This window comes from Columba livia, chromosome 4 (assembly GCF_036013475.1).
Source record: "Columba livia isolate bColLiv1 breed racing homer chromosome 4, bColLiv1.pat.W.v2, whole genome shotgun sequence".
NCBI lineage: Eukaryota > Metazoa > Chordata > Aves > Columbiformes > Columbidae > Columba > Columba livia.
Window position 1 is genome coordinate 54,096,454 of NC_088605.1, and position 19,076 is coordinate 54,115,529.

At 37.5% G+C, this 19,076-nt stretch overlaps 1 protein-coding gene across 22 annotated transcripts in view; it reads left to right on the top strand.

The window, feature by feature from the left end:
- MAPK10 (mitogen-activated protein kinase 10) overlaps window positions 1-19,076 on the top strand; it is a 167,377-nt gene that overhangs the window by 452 nt on the left and 147,849 nt on the right. For 20 of the 22 annotated variants that reach the window (XM_021289241.2, XM_065061827.1, XM_065061833.1 and 17 more), the window contains exon 2: window positions 4,472-4,591. Coding sequence is in view for 1 of the 22 variants with exons in the window: in XM_065061822.1 (XP_064917894.1) it covers window positions 4,570-4,591 (22 nt within the window). In the remaining 21 variants the exon portion in view is untranslated. Of the gene's footprint in view, window positions 1-68; window positions 134-4,471; window positions 4,592-19,076 lie in introns of those variants that run through there. The other 2 variants (XM_065061823.1, XM_065061829.1) reach the window with 2 other exon arrangements.

Here is a 19,076-nt window from a genome sequence, read left to right on the forward strand (position 1 = left end):
ATGAATATTGATTGCTGTTTAAAATAAATGGGGGAGAGGGAGAGAGATACAGGTTAATAAACTGCTAACAGAAGCCGGAAGGCTGCAGGCTGTACATTTTGTGGCCAGAAAACAATCATTTTCCTGTGTTCAGGTTTGTACAAGTTTTTCTGTTTGGGCACTTTGGGTGACCGATGGTTTTGAGAGCAGTGCAGAGGCACATCATGGGCAGGAGTGTGATAGTGCTTTACCAGCTGGCTCATGTAAACAGTACTGTTTTACTTGGCCTCGTCACCTCTAACGCTGCTTGGGGGCTTTTGGGGGAAGGAGGTGTCTTGGCTTACAGTTCAGTAGATTTGAATACATTGTATGTGGGTTATATATATATATATATAGTCCATACAGAGCCATATAAAATCTGATTTTGTAAAAATAAGAAAGAAGAGAGGATAGTGATAAGCACCTAGAAGAGCCAGAGGACAGAAATCTTTGCCTGGGGGCAGAAATAAGTTTGAAAAACTGTGCTGAATGAGGGAGCAGGGGGTGTTTTTAATAAAGTGTTTTTTAAGATAATCGTGAGTCTTCTGCATTACTTTAATATACAAATGAACAAAAAAAAAAAAAATCCAAATACCTATTGGGGCTTAGAAAACCACCAAGAGCTTTTAGAAGTCTTTGCAGGACACTACAGGCCAGTTATTTTGTGAAAGAGAATTCAACAGTCTAGATACTGCAGTGAAATCAATGTTGCTTTGGAGGGAAATCCTCTGGCAGAAAAGCTATTGCTATGGGAAGAAATGCTTGCTTTATTGTTTACTGCAGAGAGGCCTTATTAGAAATAATACAAATTTAACCAGGATAATTAATTGTTACAGCATTGTTTAATAAGCAGGTGGTGCTTCCAGTGAACCACGATGGGCATGTTTCACAGCATTTGTGTCCTGAGTAACTGGGAGCTTGTTTACATGGGTTCTTTTTGCTGCATAGCTTTATGATATCCTCAATGCAGCCTTCCCCCCCTCTGGTATGTTCACTGTGAGTTTTGCCAGAGACCTGCTTAAAGACAAACCAACACTATATGAAAATACACATTTGAAGAAGATTATTTAGAAATTTTATAGGAGGAAAATGCAAATGAAAGTGATCAGCAGAAGCCTGAAATCAGCTTGCTGGAGGACACAGAGCTTGTCATGCAAGGCCATCTTTAGAAAAAGAAAAAGCTTAAGGATGGTGTTGCTGCTGCACAGGGCTGTTTGTCTTTGCACATACCTAAGCTTTGTTTGGCACAGAAGTGCCTTGGGGAAAGTGTAGGGCACCAAAGCACCAAACCTCTGATCTTTTAACCCTCTTCCAGAACGTTGCTCTGTAGTCAGTAGCCAAGAATACTCTGGAGTAGTATTTCTGTAGTGCTCCTACTTTGTGCTCATCTTTCCTGCTAGGAAAGGTGGCATAGAAATACATTTTCAGTTAGTGCAACTAATGACTTTCTCTTACAGGGACGCAGATGTGAATGACAAATGTGATTTGACCTCAGGCATTAAACAATTTTCCTTCTCCCTGACTCTCAGTAAACTGCACTCTTGTGCACTGTTTTCTCCTGAGGTTTCAAGTATGCATAATTTGTCAGGGTCCTTTTGTAATTATGATTTTGTTGAGGAGTATTAGGATTATAGAGATGTTGCTCAATAGGGTAAGGGCAAAAATCATTTAACATGAAAAATTAGTTGCCTTCAGCTGCCTGTCTGCCTGTTAGGTATTGGAAAATGTCCCTCTCATGATTAGAAATATGTGTGTGCACTGAAGGGGCTTTTTATGAACAGACCTTGGGGATTAGTGTTTTCTTGTAGGTTTTCTTTTTCCGCTGTCAGTGGTTGGTGTGTTTGCAGCCATTATTTAGAGATTTAATAGTACTGGATCAATAATTGTAAGACAAAATACCTTCCAGTATCTAGCTTTTGGAAGCAAAGAGAGAGGGATCAAAATTTCCTTACCATGGTATTGGAGAACATTATAAAGCTCACTTGTAGTTTGCAGTCCATTGCAAAACTCAGGCAATTTAAGGGAGAGCTAAAGCAGGCCCAAAGGAGTAGGGTTTTATCATTGTTCTGGCAGGTGACATCCTAGTTTTATTAAGATATGGAAGGCAGAACAGCTGCATTTAGAGAAAGGTCTCTAGCTTTAAAATTGGGTATCTCTTTAACTGCTTTTCAGTAGAAGCTACTCCATTCTTTTGACAGTTCCTGAATAACAGAAAATAATCACAACTTGTTAATAATTTTTTTAAATGAAGTAAGTTTTAAATTTCTTATGGCAAGCATTCTATACCCACAGTCCATCCCATTTCGCTGGTTACTTTTTGAGCTTATAACAGCACTACTAGAAATTACGATTAGCTTGACGATTGCCGTGTTACCACAGTTTCTGTTCTATTACATGATCAGGAGAAAAGGAGAAGCTTCGCTGGACCACAATACTGATTGCAAAAATAACCTGGCTTCCAGGGCTTGTATTTGCCACCCTTTTCTATGATTCTTGCATGGCTGCTGTTCTGAAGGCCACCTGCAAGAAAAAATAACCCTCATAAAAAGGCAGCAGTTAAAAAATGCTGCATTTGCTGTGAGTTCTTTTTTCTTTCTTGCAGCACCATCTGTGTAGGCAGACATAAGAAAAAGTCTTTCACAGAAACAAATCGTTCTTACTCAAGTAACCATCTAAAACCCATGGTTACTGATGGTCTGAAACCTAAAGCAACATATGACTTTAATTAGTGTGAATATCAGGTGTTACGGCTGTGTTTCCTTTCTCTTATGCTGTGACAGTGAGATTGAAGTAGAGACCAAAAGCAGTACAGGGAATGGGACGGAATTCAGTGGTCCCATTTACCATTCTACAAAGTTACACATCTTTCCTTGATTTGCTACACTGTGTTTTATCCTCATAGCCATAGCTTTGTTTGGAAGCTCTAGAAGCACTTTTGGCCTTTTGTTAGAAGAGGAGGGCAGGTAGTTCAAATGCCAATACTTCTCAGTCTTGTTTCTTTGTTTTATAGTGAGATTTTTAATAAAGGATTTGGCATGTGATTAATGGCAGTGGAATTAATGTTCTCTGTTTGATCTCTATGGAAGGGACGTGAAGTCTTGAGCTTTTGTGTGTCTTAGGATGTCCCAGATTGTGCCTGGAGCCTAGGACAGGATCAGAGCCCTTGTTACAGCAAGAAAAAGAAAAAGCAGCTCTTGTATTTTTAGGATTCCAGGTTTTTCTCTTGATCAAAGAAGATTGCAGACCCTTGCTCATATCACAGTGGTAACATGCGAAATTTGGGGTGTTTTAGTCACCCAGGACTTCTGTGAGATTTTTAGGTTGTAATAAACAGCAAAAGCAGGAGGCCCAGAACAGCCTTCCTGTTAAGTCAATAGCTGCTTCACCAGGATTCGACAGTAACATATCAGAAAACCCAGGAAATTAGGAACTGCTATTTGAAACATGTTTTCAAGGGAGCCTGAGTATGTGTAGCCGGCACTCTTGTTAAACAGTTGTTTTCTCTTCAGGATTTTAAATCTTCTATTCTTAGTATAGAGTTTTAGTTCACTTACCTTCTGAGCTATTTGAAAACGTATTGTAAAACAATGGTAAGAAAATGTTGCCCAAACCTTCCACATAGTATTAGTCAGCTGTTTTTGTTCAGTCACTAGATACCAGAGTGGTACATGCTTGATTGCTCCTCCTCTCATTCACTGTCATAATACCACAACATTTGCTTTTTACCTTATTTCTGAAGGTTGTCTCTAAGTTTATTGACTGCAAGCTCTTTGTCATTTGAACATATTTTGTCACATCTTTTGTTTGTTTGTTTTAAAGAGGATGCTAACTACCAACAGTAATTGACAGACCTTTTCTTATGTCTATATGTATCCATGTTGCACCGTTTATAAAGCCATTTGTAGTGTCATAAGTCAAATTTAATTTTAATTCCCAGGTATTAGTGGCAGATGTTTGTGTACAAATTTCAGCTTTAGTGAGAGTTTCTGTTCTTCCTCATTCCAAAGAGAAATGTGAAGATCTAACCAGAAAAAGGTAGGATAGAAACAAGAATAATTGTTGTAGAACAGTTTTATGATTTTTACTGCCGTCTGTTCCAGTTTGAACAGTCTTGAACTTGAGCTCTTGAGCACTAGAGTCTGCCTGCCTTGATTTTTTTTTTTTTTTTAATTTTTTTTTGGGGGGACAATAACTGTGACACCTCTCTCTCATTTAGACAACACTTCATTCTACATTATTTCCTATCTTTAGCCTTCCTTCTTTGCATGGAAGAGATGAATGGTACAAATACTGCCTGTAGCTGGATGTATTATGGTATTATCAGAGGAAAATCTTTGTTATATGATGTGCAAATACTGACATATCGGATTACCTTAGTTTTCTGAATTTTTCCTTTGTCTATCTGACTTGAAAAATAAAACTAAATATTTATTTCTCTATGTTTTGTCTTTAGGGCTAGTGTTAGAAACCTGTACCAGCAGCAGGCCAGACTCAAATATCAGCTATGGCAAACTGTGCATGACGTTGATGCCTTTGAACTGTTTCCTATAGATGAGGCCTAGCACGTGCTGTGGTAAGTCAACAATGTATTATTTTATTAAATCATACTCATTTGCAAAACAAATAGTGCGCAATGCCAAAGTGGATGCTGATTTTTTGTTTGTTTGCTTTTAATTGTTGTGAAGGGCAGGGAAGCATTAAATTAGCAACCTCTAGTAGTTTATAGTCCACATAAGCGTAAAGTTGCTGTATCATTTCTGCATTGTACCTGTAGTTATCAGATGGAGTGCATTGGAAATATGGTTTTGGTGAAACTGTGAAAATAGCAAAATAAATTAAAAAACCCTTTACATATGTGGTGTTGTGGGCTTGATACATCTACTATTTTACACCAATTTTTGTGTTTAATGTTTTGTATCTCTTGGCTTTGGGTGAGGGAGAGTAAAGGTTGTTTTATTTCTCAGTCTCAGAGATGACTAAGGAAGGCTGTGAGGAATTTAATGTACAAGTCTTTATCCTTGGACAGGAAAATAAATAGTGACAATACCGATAAAAAGCAAATAGTATTTTAAAAACAGTCTGGCTTTAACTGTTTGTGAGTCTGCTAATAGTGTCAATGAATACTTCTTACATATTAAGTCATTTTGATCCTCATAATTTCTTTAAGATGACATTGATATACCTTTGGGAGATGGCGCATTGTTTTTAGATGTCCTATGTAATTGCACAACAAAATTGTTGTGAAGTCTTGTAACTCTTGTAAGTAATGCATTTTCTATTCAAAACAAGATTATATTATTTTTTTCCTACTAGTAGCTAGATGTTTGTCAGCTGCAGTAACCATAATGAGCAGTAAAGCCAACAGCTTTAAAAAGAAGCCACAAATAGAAGTTGATACACTGGCCCTTACCATCAGTCAGTGGCAAATCTTTTTTCTGTTGCTATTACACAAACAGGGTGTAGATCCAAGTCACTAAAATTTTCTACTCTTCTATTAGGAGGTAGAACTGTGCCATTTGTAGATCAGGCAGAGATGGAAACGCGGTATGTACCGACTGGTGAACAGTAGTGATATGTGGCTAGTAGAACAGTGATGAAATGAGTGCTCCTATAGCATGTCATTTCCATCCTTTGTAAGTTGCTGAAAAAAATTGAACAAGTGTCAGTTAAATAAATTTGATTCTGCTCTGGAGTGAAATGAGAGAGAAAGTAGTAGAAAGCAGTGCCCACTAGTCCATTGAAAGAATCTGTGTACTGTTAAAACTAAGGGGGTTTCCCAAAGGGAGAAACCATATATTGATCATAAATAATAATTTGTGGCCTGAAGAGTCCTGGTCTGGATGCTCATGTCCTTGACTTGTGGACATCTAGTGGAAGCAAAAAATGTATGTAGAAATTAAAAACCTCCCTGTATTACTACTATGATATTTTTAACTTATTTTGACCTATGACATTTGTCCTAAGGCAATTCTTGTTAGCAAGACAGGTTTCATCTTGGTTTAATATGTGGACTCTGAAAACTGTGAAAACCCTTCTTACGTGAAAGGGTCTGATGAAGCCTAAGACCATACAACCACCTTTTTTTACATTTTAATTTCTGTTTTGGACAGCATGTAGGTAAGGTGCTAGTTGTAACTACTGAGAGGTTTTAAATAAACTGGCATCGGCAAGGTATGGATGATTTATGGTAGTTGACAGTGCAGTGCAATATATCATCACAAATAAAGGATTTTGTCAACATGTCTGTAAAGAAAAGTAGCTAAGGAGAAGTTAAATGGAATTTTTATGGTGTTGTGTACATGTAAATATAATTAGTTTATAGTCATGGCAGTTCAGTTTCTCTCATCATTAACATTTTAAAAGTAGCTGTCTATGTAGAAAAATCTTTTTGAAGAAGCTGGGTGAGCATAATATCCACTCCGAGATTTTACTTTTGGTAATATATGTAATGTTCACTGATGGTTTTATCATTTTGAAATACAATTATACTGCTGTTTACAAGGAGTGTGACTTGATAATTTGCCCCTCAGGTCACCAAGATGCCTTTGTCTTAATTTTGTAGCCATTGATACTGCTGTGTGCTATTTGAAATGTGTGCCAATGGCTCTGTTCAGTGTATTTCCTCTCCAAGTTCAGTGCTCGTCTAAGTCACCTCCTCCAGCTTTGTTCTTCCCAATTTAGATTTTAAGACGAGTAATCAGCACAAATAGACAGCAGGGTTTCATAAACAGTATATGATATGAATCAAAAGAACTCAGATATGCCATTTACAGAGAGTTGCCTGAGATATTTCCCTCCTGACATAATTTGAACAGACAAAAATAGTTAAACGTTTTTAACGTTTTTAACGTTTAAGTGACAGAGCACTGGAACAGGCTGCCCAGGGAGGTTGTGGAGTCTCCTTCCCTGGAGACATTCAAAACCCCCCTGGACATGTTCCTGTGCGACCTCACCTAGGCGTTCCTGCTCCAGCAGGGGGATTGGACTAGATGATCTTTTGAGGTCCCTTCCAATCCCAAACATACTGTGATACTGTGATACTGTGAACAGAAATTAAGGAGTTCAAGGTCTTGTTCTGAACCTACGGCTCCACAGCAATGTCTGTAGGTGTCTTCAGGAACATAGTACAGTCCTTCAGCCATGTATTTAAAGTTTTCTATGTGTATGAATTGGGATGCAGTCCTGTAATAACGAGGAAAGCAAATACAATTTGAAATTTGGAGCAATGGTGTGTAAATGCTTTTGTGCACGTTCTCTTAGATCAATAGTAGTCATTAAGGTATACGTATAACATTGAACATATAGTTGTATTTTCATTTCTCCATTTCTATTTATGAAAACCGAGTTTTATAACTTTGGACCTTGTATGTGAAATTAGAAACTAGCTCTAAACCAGCATATAACTGACAAAGAACTTTTTAAAATGATCAGGAAAAGTATCATTTGGAGGACAAAAATACTTCATATTCACCACACAAAAAAAAGAGGAGGTAATGAAAAAATATAGGATGTTTTGTTTAACACAAAAACAAGGTTAGTGCTGTGGGTTGTGGTAGTCTTTTAAAGGTGAGTTAGTAATTCTGATAGAAATATGAAAGAGAGGCTTTGATATATCTGTACAGATGAACAAAGTACCTGGGATAAAGTGATTTATATTTTTTTTTTATGGTAAGCACTTAAACATTTGGGGATCTTTTTGTCTTTCAAAAGTCTTGGCTTAGTATCTTGCAACTAGAGTTGCATGGTTTTATGAGACATTGCATTGGTTTGTCTTATATTCACCACTGTATAAATGTTAAGCAAAGAGAAATCCTGAACTGCCTGTAGCCAAGCATGTATAAAATACCTCCAGTGACTTTAGTATGGTTATACCAGGCTTGTATTAAAGGAACTCAAAGAACAATTTCCACCAAGAAACCTGTGTTCTGCTCCTTTGCCTTCTTCAATAGCAAAAGCATGTTTATATTAAATTTGCTGCATATGATAAATGTAAAAATTTCTTTCCGTTATTGATGTTGATGATGTAATGAGCAGCACTTTTCCCCTCTGCGAACTGTTGCCTTAGCATATTTCCAAAAGCTATTTTTCATGTGGTCAACTATATAGAAACAAAGGTCTTCCAGAAGTGACCTGTAATTGTCAACACTCTGACTGTTCTCTTTCCCCGCTCTTCAAAGTGGGTGGCTTTTATTTTTTTTTTTTTTTTCTAGAAAGTGCTGACACCTTCACTTTGATTTACAGAATTTCTGTGGAACCACTTGATCACATTTTAGTAAGCTTCACTGGAAATGTCCATAGAAAGGAATTGTCCTACCTTTGCATTTTTTCTTATTGTTGTATTTTTTTTTGTCAGGTTCTTGTTTTGCAGGATGTTTTCACTCCCTTTTGAACTCAGATACCATTCCCTTTTATGCTGTTACTTCTCGTTCTGATTTATATACCTTCTCCTGCCATCCTTGGTTGTATTCTGATATTACTGATCCCTTCAGCCTGTAAGATTAATATTTTAATTAAATTATAATGAAATGTAACATTGTCGACTCTTGTGGTATTTGGGTTCTTTAATGCCCTAGGCTCAGTGTCACATATATATGAGAAACTATGAACTTTCTTTTAATGAAAATTAGGCTTTCATCCTTACTCCTGAAAAAAATGAAGCTTGAGTACATGAAAGCTTGAGGCTTCAAAAATGCATAACCCTCCCACCATGATTATTCTCCAGTGATATATCAGAATTTGGGGAGCACATGATGTGATTCTTAGACATTTGGGACTGATAATGTTAAACCATCATGTTTCAGAGTCAGTTGGAAAGTGAAGATTTGCTGTCCTTCTGAATGCTTGTAAAGACAGAAACACCTCTGTTCTGTATCTATGTCTGCACTCCTCCGGTAGCCTGGACTAGCCAAGGAAAAATTGAGTTGTCTGCATATTTAAAAAGTGAAAAAAAAACTCTGTGCAGCTGTCTGTGTTTGGAGGAGCTCTGGTGATTTAATTTGACATTGAAATACTGATGGATCAAATAGTTCTATTCTGCCATATGTGAGTCTGTGCTTATTGAAAAGAAGTGAACTTACTTTACAAGCTTAATACTTCCCTGTGCCAGGTGTGACCTGTGAATGCATCAGATTAAATATTTTTGTGTCTGCTGATAGGAAAAAATAACTGTGCAACCTGTCAGGCTAGCTCAGTGTTTGGCAGGCTCCCCTCCCAATCTTACAGAAAACATCCAGGGCTGTTGTTGTAGAATATGAGAGTAGAATGTCAGACAAATATTTTCTGAATCTTTGAATAGTTTTTCAGTGTGATTCTTCATGACTTCTATTAAAGTAATTTGAATAGCCTGAAGAAGAATAGAGGGAAATGCTAAATCAATAACAAAAAACACAGAGAATGGGGCCAGCGGAAGGGTGGAAAAGAGACAGCAGTAGATTAATATTAATGGGTGTGGCGTATGAACCTGTATTTTATAAAGTGGTGGGAAGTATTTTGTAACCACATGGGGAAATATTTTGCCTCCTTCCTCTTCTAGACTTGTGTGGCGTGTTGACTCTGTGCCCATTTCTTTGTGTACTAAGAAAAAATAGCCTTTTGTTATCACAGTCTGTCAACAGGAGCAGAAGCCCGAACATACTATGTAATACCACAATTTTTTCCGGTGCTCACTTTACCTGTACTGTTGTGTATCTTGGAAAGAATGGAAAGCATTGACAGCAAATGGAGAGTGTAGCTCTTGTAGACAGAAGCATCCCCACAGTGCCGGCAGCATTGTGCTCACTTTACTAGGGTTTTGGTCCAGTTTGCTCAAGGCATCAGGTTTAGCTGCTTTAAGCTCTTGGAGCAGTCATTTCCCAACCATAAAAAAAGGAGTAAAACAAGCAGAGAGATGCACATGGTTACTGATGCAGCACAGCAAGTATGTTGTTAATATCACGATTCTTCTCTCTTCACTGTAATGTGTTGGGATGGAGTACAACAGTCAAGTGAAAGAACAAAGGCAAATATGCATGATGGGGGACTACCAGAAGGCTGAGGTTATTCAGAGGTTGCTCAAGCTCATTGGGCATCCACAGCCTCATCTGCAGCACCTGAACCATCCTTGTTGTGCTGGATGCAGACTGCTGTGTGGAAGCATACGGGCAAGAAGGAGAGTGAACATTGGCAGGAGTGATGCACTACTTGTGCATTTCTCATACACTCTAAATTCCTGGAAAAATTAATAACAGAAATTCACATGTTTGAGGAGATGTAGCTATTAAATAGGCATTCCTGGGCTGCTGGATGTTAAATAGCTCTGGCTTTGTTTTATAAAAATCAGAGGTGTTCAGGCTTACAGTTTTTAATTACTTTAAAGAAGATTAAGAACATAAGAACAGCCAAAATTCTCGCAGGAAAAATCCATCTAGCTAAGGCTTCTGTCCTCAGTGGCTATTAGCTAAATATTTGGTGAAGAAAAGTGAGAACAAGATAAACAAACCATTAATGTTTCTCTTGCTGTATCTTTCTGTATTCCAGAAGTCTGATTTCTTCTTAAGACAGAAATTGGTTCTTTGTGTTAAAAATTCTGTTTCCTAATTGAACGTTTTCTGCCCAGTTCATATTTTATGGCCTATTTTCTAGGTGTTCATTACAAAGAACAAGTTCTGGCTACATTGTAAATGCTGTTGTTTGGGTTTTTTTAAAGTGATGTCAGGTGTAGATATTAGTTCTACCCTGAAAAAAAAGGTCTTCTGGTGTGAACCCACTGGAAGACTGCAGGGGTTTTGAAAGTGCTGTGAAGGTGCAATAGCGTCCTGATAAGAAGTTCTGATTCATAGCATATATGAAATAATTGCTGAAGGTAATGTTTATACAGGATACTTTGGAGTTATTTATCATACGTGTAGCTTTGTGTTAACATGGCTACTACCCCAAGCTATTTCATCTAGATCAATGCAGCATGTGATACAGAGACTTCCTAATCTGCTTGCTTACTGCCCTTGCTTCTGGAAAAATGAATAACTCCAGTTAGGTATCCAGCAAGTAGGGTGTTACTTTCCTTGGAGTCACATGTGGGGTGGGCTGAGCCGGTACCTCAACAAGATGGTGTCAGTGCTTTCTGTTCTGCAGCATTTTGCCTGAGAGGGGAGAAGGATGGGAGGATTTTCTTGCTTTATAAGCTGTTAGGATGGAAACAGAGTGCACAAGAGAAAGCAGGAAGGAATTAATTAGCCTCTGTTTCATAGCGTGGACGTGAACGTTTTTCTTGGTTGCACACCAGCAGCGGATAACATAATGACCTATAATGGTATCCAAATGAATGTTCCTGTCCCTGTACTCTCAAATCAAATTGTTCTCTGAATGTAAGTGCTTACTGTTGTTGGCAGGTTTTTGCCATTTAACTTCACTACTTCAATGCCTAGCCCAAATACCATGTGTATAATTTACCTCAGAAAATTCAGAGATAGTATTTGAAGATTAACTCATATCCTTAAGTAGGAACATACAAAACAAAGCAAGCAAAAAAGAAAAATACATTTTAATGCTATTCTTATTGAAAAAAAAATATCAAAAATGCTTTGAGCTGTTCCTGAAAAAGATCTGCATGGCTTAATAGTGAATCATAATGCTACTTAAATGCCTGCATTAATTTTATGTTAGATTTCAGTCATCAGTGTGTAGATAGATGTTTTTATGGCATCATGAATGCTTGATTTGCTGTTGTACTTAAAATTCAGTTATCTGTCAAGTTGCGTGTAAAGAATCTGGTGAATGCCTTCCATGACAGAAGAATATCTCAAAAACACCTACATGTCTGTACAAATGTCAATAATCTATAAATCCTTTCATAAAGACAGTGATTTCAAAAAGGTGGTGTATGTTCCTTAATCTAACAAACCTGCAGTGCAATTCTTTATTTTTTGCCTTTTTTTTTTATTTTTAGGATTTGAAAAAATAAAAGAGGATATCAGCATGGTTTTGGCTTTTTTGGTAGCTGTGGCAATTGTTAGTTGAGATAACCTATGTGGGCTCAAATCCTCAATATAATCACACCGATTTCAGTTAGAATGGGATGATTTATACCAGTAGAGATTTGCATTCTGTAGATTGGATTTAATGTTTTTTAAGTGGCACTAGGGTTGTTGGAGGAAAATTTATTCTCTGATGTGATGCAGACTGAATTTCTGGACTACAGACTTTTCTCCCGGTTCAGCCAAGCTTCATTTCTGAGCTGCTACGTGTTATTAACATGTGGAAAAAAACCTCTCTGGCTGTCAGCATTACATGCAGCTGAAACTGTCACATGTGAATGAGTATTGTCAAAACTGAAGCAGTCAAAAAACTTGAGTGAAATGTACACACTCAGAGGCTGTTTAATTTCTGTTTTGTGAGCTTGTAGGCTACCTTTGAATCTCCTTGTTAAGATTTTGTCTGAAAACCAAAAGTGCACAAAAACCTAAGAATAGGCTTCAGGAAACAAACCAACTAATAGGAAAATTAGAGCAAATAGTTGTTGTGTCAGCAGTGTGTCGTGTGGGTCAGCTGTCCAGCAGCCTTACCATGTAGAATCTGACCAGGGAATTCCTTTTTTTTTTTTTTTAATAATTGTCAATATCCCCTAAAATGGCTGTCAAATGTTAATACTATAAAGTGAAATATAGTTCTTTATATATAGGGAACCTGTGTGACACATTTTTCTGCATCCTGAAGGTCAGCACTTGTAAGGAGAATTTGCCCTGGGTTGTGTCTCCTGCAATCAGTTTATATGCATTTTGCCCCAAATCTTTTTCCACTGGAAATGGACTTGGCTGGTTGGTGCAAGAGTTTGTTTATCTGAGTGGTCTGTACACCAGACAGTCCATACCAGTTAACCAATGAAGCAGAACTTGGTGAAGACATGGAAACAGTGCAGACAGTCTAGGTGTATCCCTTGTGATGCGAAGTCTATATTTGTAGCTCTGAGGCTACCAGGCTATTCTCTTATTAGTTCTTTGTTCTTTTTGTCAAAGAATGAAAGAAAAATTAAAACTTGGTTCAAATTTTGAATGGTGTCAAGAATATAAGCTTTCTCACTTCAGGTTCTGGTGATGTTAATTAAAAGAAAATAAAGCCACACGTTCCATTTTTTTTTTTCTCTTTCTCAAATCCCTTTGGCAATAGTGAGGAACATCTCATACTGTCCTGTGTAAATGTCAGTGATACCATTATCTGAGCTAGTTACGCTGCAGCTTTTCTTCAGGGTCTAGCGAATATGCAGGACCAGATGCTCTGCTTTGTGGCTCCAAAGTTCAGTAACTGGAGAGAACTGCAAAGAGGAGAGCTGTGATCAGGTTAGGTTTTAGTGGCCTTTTAAATCATAGCTGAGTCATGAGATGCAAGATTTCAGAGTACATGTATATCAGGTGTGCTTGAATTGTTAGTTTTTTACCATTTTTTTCCCCCAGTGTAAGAGTACTTTTAGACAAATGATTAATTTATGTATAAGCTCTGTATTACACAACTTATAAGAGAGCAGAATAGGTCAGAGTGGACTTTGAGCTGGTTCAAGCTAGAATTGCTTGGATGTTTTCAAAGGAGCAGTGTTGAATTGTGTCAGGAGAGAACACAGTACACTGGTGAAGGCAGATACTTTAACAGGGTAAAGGTAATAGTGACAATTTTAAACATGAAAAAAAAAACACACCATAAAATTACTTCCTAGAGATCCTAGGGCACTTAAATCAAACAGTAGCGTATAATTTGCATATTTTTTTTAATAAGAAAGAGATAAAAAAGAAATTAAATATTGAATTCTAGATCCTCTGTCAGGACCTGACTGTCAGCAACAAAGTCCAAAATGGGATACGAGTGGTGATGGTGAAAACAAGTTAGACCTCTGACCTCACACCTGGAGATATTGCAAAAAAACTTCCTCGTGCTCAGTGAGCTAATTCTATTCATCTGCAAGCATAAATCAATTCAATTAGCAAGTAGTGTTTTTTTAAAGGGATGAGACAATAAAAGCTTGGCTAAGTAGACAAACAAGGTACAAACCAATACCTTGAAACAGCATAGTAGATGTCTTTGTTGAGCAACCTGACCTAGCAGCTGCATGCTGATTCCCTTCTCCAGTAATGCCTCATACAGAGTTTGGTGTTGTCAAGCCTCGGGTTGTTGTTATCCTTCCTGCTGGGTTACAAAGTCCACTTGAAGCTTCTCCTGATCTTGTGATGTGAGCTACTTCTGTTCCACCACCTACTCCATTTCTTGATGCTCTAGGTGAACATTGCAGCTTTGCTGACTTTGCAGCTTAAGCACTTGGATTAAATGCATGTTATTCTCACGACCAATGCAGTTCTCTTGCATACAGGGATCTTCTGAAGGGATTCTGCTATATCATCATTTTCAGGGAATTCTAGTCTCATGCCCTTCATCTTTTTTTCCAAGATAATCTTTTTACATGCTAATGGTGAAAGTTACTACCTTAGACAACAGTGAATCATAAATGATAGACATTACTGTCTTATCCTTCCATACGTTATTTCAGCTATAAACTTATACATTCTTTTCAACAGAAGTGTCTTCCAAATACATATAAATATACTTATTACATATAAATATACTTATCATACTTAGACAAATATACTTAGGATATATGAAAAACAAACCAACAAAACAAAACAGAGAACATGTGGTCTGGTCTTTCCACTGGTTCCCTAAATTATTCTTCTCTGCTTTCTGCAGATGTTGGCAGAACGCTATTTTTGATCTTGTCTTTGAAAAGGAAAAGGAAAGGAGGCTTGCTTTTCTATTCCAGCCATTAGGTTTACCAGTGTTTTGTCTTAGAATTTGTTTCTGAAATAAAAACAGATTCCAGAATTGAATTATTCTTGTTGCTATGCCTTCCCCAAAAAACTGTTGTACCTCTTCTGTTGCTGTCTTGAATACATCATCTCTGTTCCTTTTCAGTGTCTGCCATTTCCTCTCAGAATGCATTTTTTTTTAGTTTCATCCTTTCCTGATTTTGTGTTAGAAAATGTCCTTGAAAAGGTTTCGTTGGTGTTTCCAAAACCAGATGCCCATTGGAATGCTGTGTGGAACACCCAGAAGAGTAGCAGCATGATTTTGGGTTAGACCTGCAGGCTGGTTTTGTGTCTAGTGCAGCTCAAGGTGGTAAGTGAACGTGATGTTAAAAACATTAAAGGAAGTTAAATGACTTCTTCCACACTATACCATGAAAATTCACCTCTGTGAGAAAAATTCAGGTTCAAGATGGAAAGTTCAGACTAGCAAGTCTCTACCTTGAAAGCTTAGTTGTATGAGACTGTTTCATAGCCATGCTGGAAATGGAGCAGACTTCCTTGCCTAGGATGCTCCTTTATTCACTTAGTAAATCCTCAATTCATTGCATAGCATAATTTGTGAAAGATTCTCAACATTTTCTTGCCACTCTCTAGTCCAGAAATCAGAAACTGTTTCAGTTACTTCACTGTGTGCCATGTGTCTAGCTGGGACAGAATGAACATGAAAAAAATAATGTATGTTTTGCAGGGTTTCTTTTGCTGATCCCTTCTGGCTCCCCCATGTAAGGCACTTGCTTTTGGTACTTCAAATTTATGTTGCTATTTATTTTCAATCCATATGTCCTAATGCAAAGCTTCAACTTCGGTTGAGAGTTATCTTAGGGAGAGGATGCTGTGAATGCCTTCTGTTTGTCAGTGAAAGGGAATGTCTCTGTTATCTGGGAGTTTTGTGTTGTAGCACCAAGCTACAATTTGGAAAGACTGTGTATCACCACTCCAAAGGACAAGCATGTGTAAAGACAACTAGCAGGCTCAGTAACTAGATGGAGGCAGAATGGAGATAGATGTAGGACAGTAGAGGCAGAATTAAAGGAAAGACTTAGATTTAACTGTGCAGTTCTCTTGGATTTATGTCTGTTACATTGCTTGGTATTACAGTTCTTTTTTGGCGCTTAGTCCTATACTCAATTATTTTTGTCATGTTAAATGTCAGCCTTTTAATTATGGTTTCATTATAACTGATATAATGAGGAATTGGGGTGGGGTGGGAAGCCTATACTGGGTTTTATTGTAATTTCCTTTGTGAGACACAAGATGCAGTAAATTTGTGGAATACAAAACTGTTTCCTCAGGGCATAGAACTTGTCCTCTTTGTGCATGTGGTGTTTTGCACTATTTTCCATACTGTAGAATTTTATGGTTTAATTCTCTGGCACGGTGCATCATCAGCATTGCTTATTTGCATTGACTTGTCAATCTTCTTTTTGAAAATAAATAAAATATGTAGTAGATCATAGCTGACTTTTGAGACTTAAAATTAAGTCACTGAACAAATTGATTTGTCCTTGCATATGATAAATTGCTGTTTGTTTGTTTCCAAATTGCTGTGTTTGGTATTGAAATGTAATGTAACCCCAGAATTAAAAACATGAGAGATAGGAAAGATGGTGCAGAGCAAAGAGAAATGGCAGCGGCTTTGACATGGTTGTTCTTGGAGTCCAGGACAAGGTAGTTTTGATGCTGTATGTGAGATAGAATTTTTTTGCAGGAGACTTTCATGTAGTCAGTGAGTGTTTGTTAAACATTCAATAACTCTAGCTGACAAGTCTGCTATGCTTGCAGAACTAGTGGTCTAGAAACATGGAGGACAAAGTAAAGGGTGTTTGTGTAAGAGGGCAGATGAAGCCTCCTGCTAATATGATATTCAGCCTTTGTGATTGAAGTTGTTTGGGAGGACAAGCAGCAAAGGCCCAGTGCCATGGGAAAATCTGCCAAGGGAAAAAGTACTATCAATTACCAGCTTTTTTAATATCAATTTGAATTATGACTTTGATCTGTTTAATAAAGTTTGGAGTAGGAGGGTAAAAGTGACTGATACTGCTGGTAATTCAAAATCAGCAAAGTGTTTGCCTTCAGCTAAGGTGTCTAGAAGATGCAGAAATTGCTCTGAGGGTGTGGTGGTTGCATACAGGAAGGAAGAGCAAGCAATCCAGTGGGTAACCTTGTGGCTCTCTGTGTTATTTTCTGTTGGAATATCACAGGGGAAGGAGGTGAGATACAGCTGCAGAGAGAACCAGGCACATTCTCGTTCTTAATTGCAAGGTCTCCTGGTCACTTCCATAGCAGGATTCTGCTATAACTGTGACATTGCACGTAGTCACTGGTCAGTCAGACTCATTAGTACTAAGGCTTTACTATGGCAACTTTCCTTATTTTGCCTTTGTCTAGAAGGCATCAAGGCCATTCTGTCAGATCATTTTGGCAGATTATCTCCCATCCTTTCATTTTCCCCTCTCCCATCTTGTGCTTATGGAGGGGTGCTGGGGGTGTTGTGTGAGATGATGCTCCAAGAGCACTGCAGAAGGGAGGATACTGCAGAGGGGAGAGTGGGGAGAATCTGCCATGTGTTCCCTTGTTCCAGTCACAGCTGAGTGAGTGCCATTGCGTCTCATGACCATAATTAACAGAAATCTCTTAATTTTACTGACAGTTTTCTTACTACTGGTATAGAGAGCTGTGTTTCCTTTTAAGCCTTGACTTTTAAGCTTACAAAATTTAATTTAGGTGAAATATTCATGCTGGCATTCAATGAACATTTCATCCTGCTTGCTGATACGGACATTTAGTTTGGGTTAATTTTGGACAACAACGTTTTATGCATCTCTTCATATCAAGACCGGGGGTTTGCTGGATATCAGTTTTGGCTTTGTTTTTTTGTTGTTTCACAGTCACCCCAGCATGAAGTGTTTCTTTTCATCTGACTGCTTCTGAAAACCACCATTGCTTTCTCAAATAGATACCAGTTTTGGGCAGGGAGTGGGATGAACACATAAATGTAGAGGAAGCTTTTTAAAGAATAATTGTTTTAGCCTCCAATACGTAACATCTTTTTAAAAAGTTTGTGAGCAGTTCCTCATTTAAACAGATTTTTATAGTTATTTACCTCTTCTGATGAGCTTCTGAAGTACACATAGGTGGTGGGGTGGAGATATTTTGCTTTTCCTTCTGTTTAATGTATGAAGATGAGCCTGGATTTCTGTCTTTATTTTCATACATTCTATAAGTGACAGAGTTTAAGCTCACAGAATGTATTTGCAGAAGATTTAAGTGAGGATTTAAAGTGATACTTGTTTTGACAAATAAACTGTGTCATATAAAAGGTTATTTTGCTTAATTCTTTCCTTACAGAAATTATACTGTCTTTAGTATCAAATACCTTTCTATGTCCTAAGTTGTCTTCTAAGCAAGGCATTTAAAGGATTTTATGTTTTTGCTTGATTAGAGGAAGATTTGTGTTGTCTAGGATTTGACTACAACATTGCAAGAGAATCCTATTACAAATTTTAAAGTATCTTGGTAACTTGGTAAGTTGATCTTGGTAAATGAGCCTTTTTTCCACATTAGGAGTTGCACCAGTGATAGTCACATGCATAGCTTAAATTAGTATATAGCAGACAGAATAGTTTTGTATGGGGGCTATTTTTTTTTAAATAGATATGTCAGTGATGGCATGTAACCAAGTAATTTAGCAGGTGTTCTTTCTTGATTGATTAGACACTAAATTTAATTTGCATTTTGCCATCTCTTAGCTCGAATGTGGAAAACAAACATAGGATTTAGAAAAATGGGGATTAGGCATAGCAAGATGCATATAAAATCATCTTGTACTGTTTTAAGAGCGAACAACTGCTGGCTTATGATTCAGAGTTCATTTTTCTAATATGCTTATGTTAACAGTTTTATAATTAAGCTTCACTTAAAATTATAATAATGATTTCCTTTTCCATTCAAGCATAACAAAGCACTTAAACAAGCATTAATAAGCCTCATATCAACTTTGAAAAAATAAGTATTATTGCCCCTGTTTTACAGTTGGGTAAACATAATTGAGGGTAAGTGATTTGCTCTGAAGTGACAAATAGTGCCAAGGGCAGCTCCTGGTCACTTCTTCAACTGTGTGGACCACAGTGTTGGAGTGCAAATAGCTGGGTAGATCTTTAAAGTTTAATAACAACAAGATGAAAAAACTTTGTGTTACTTCACAACTCACCTTTTCAGGCAGGAAGATCCTGAATT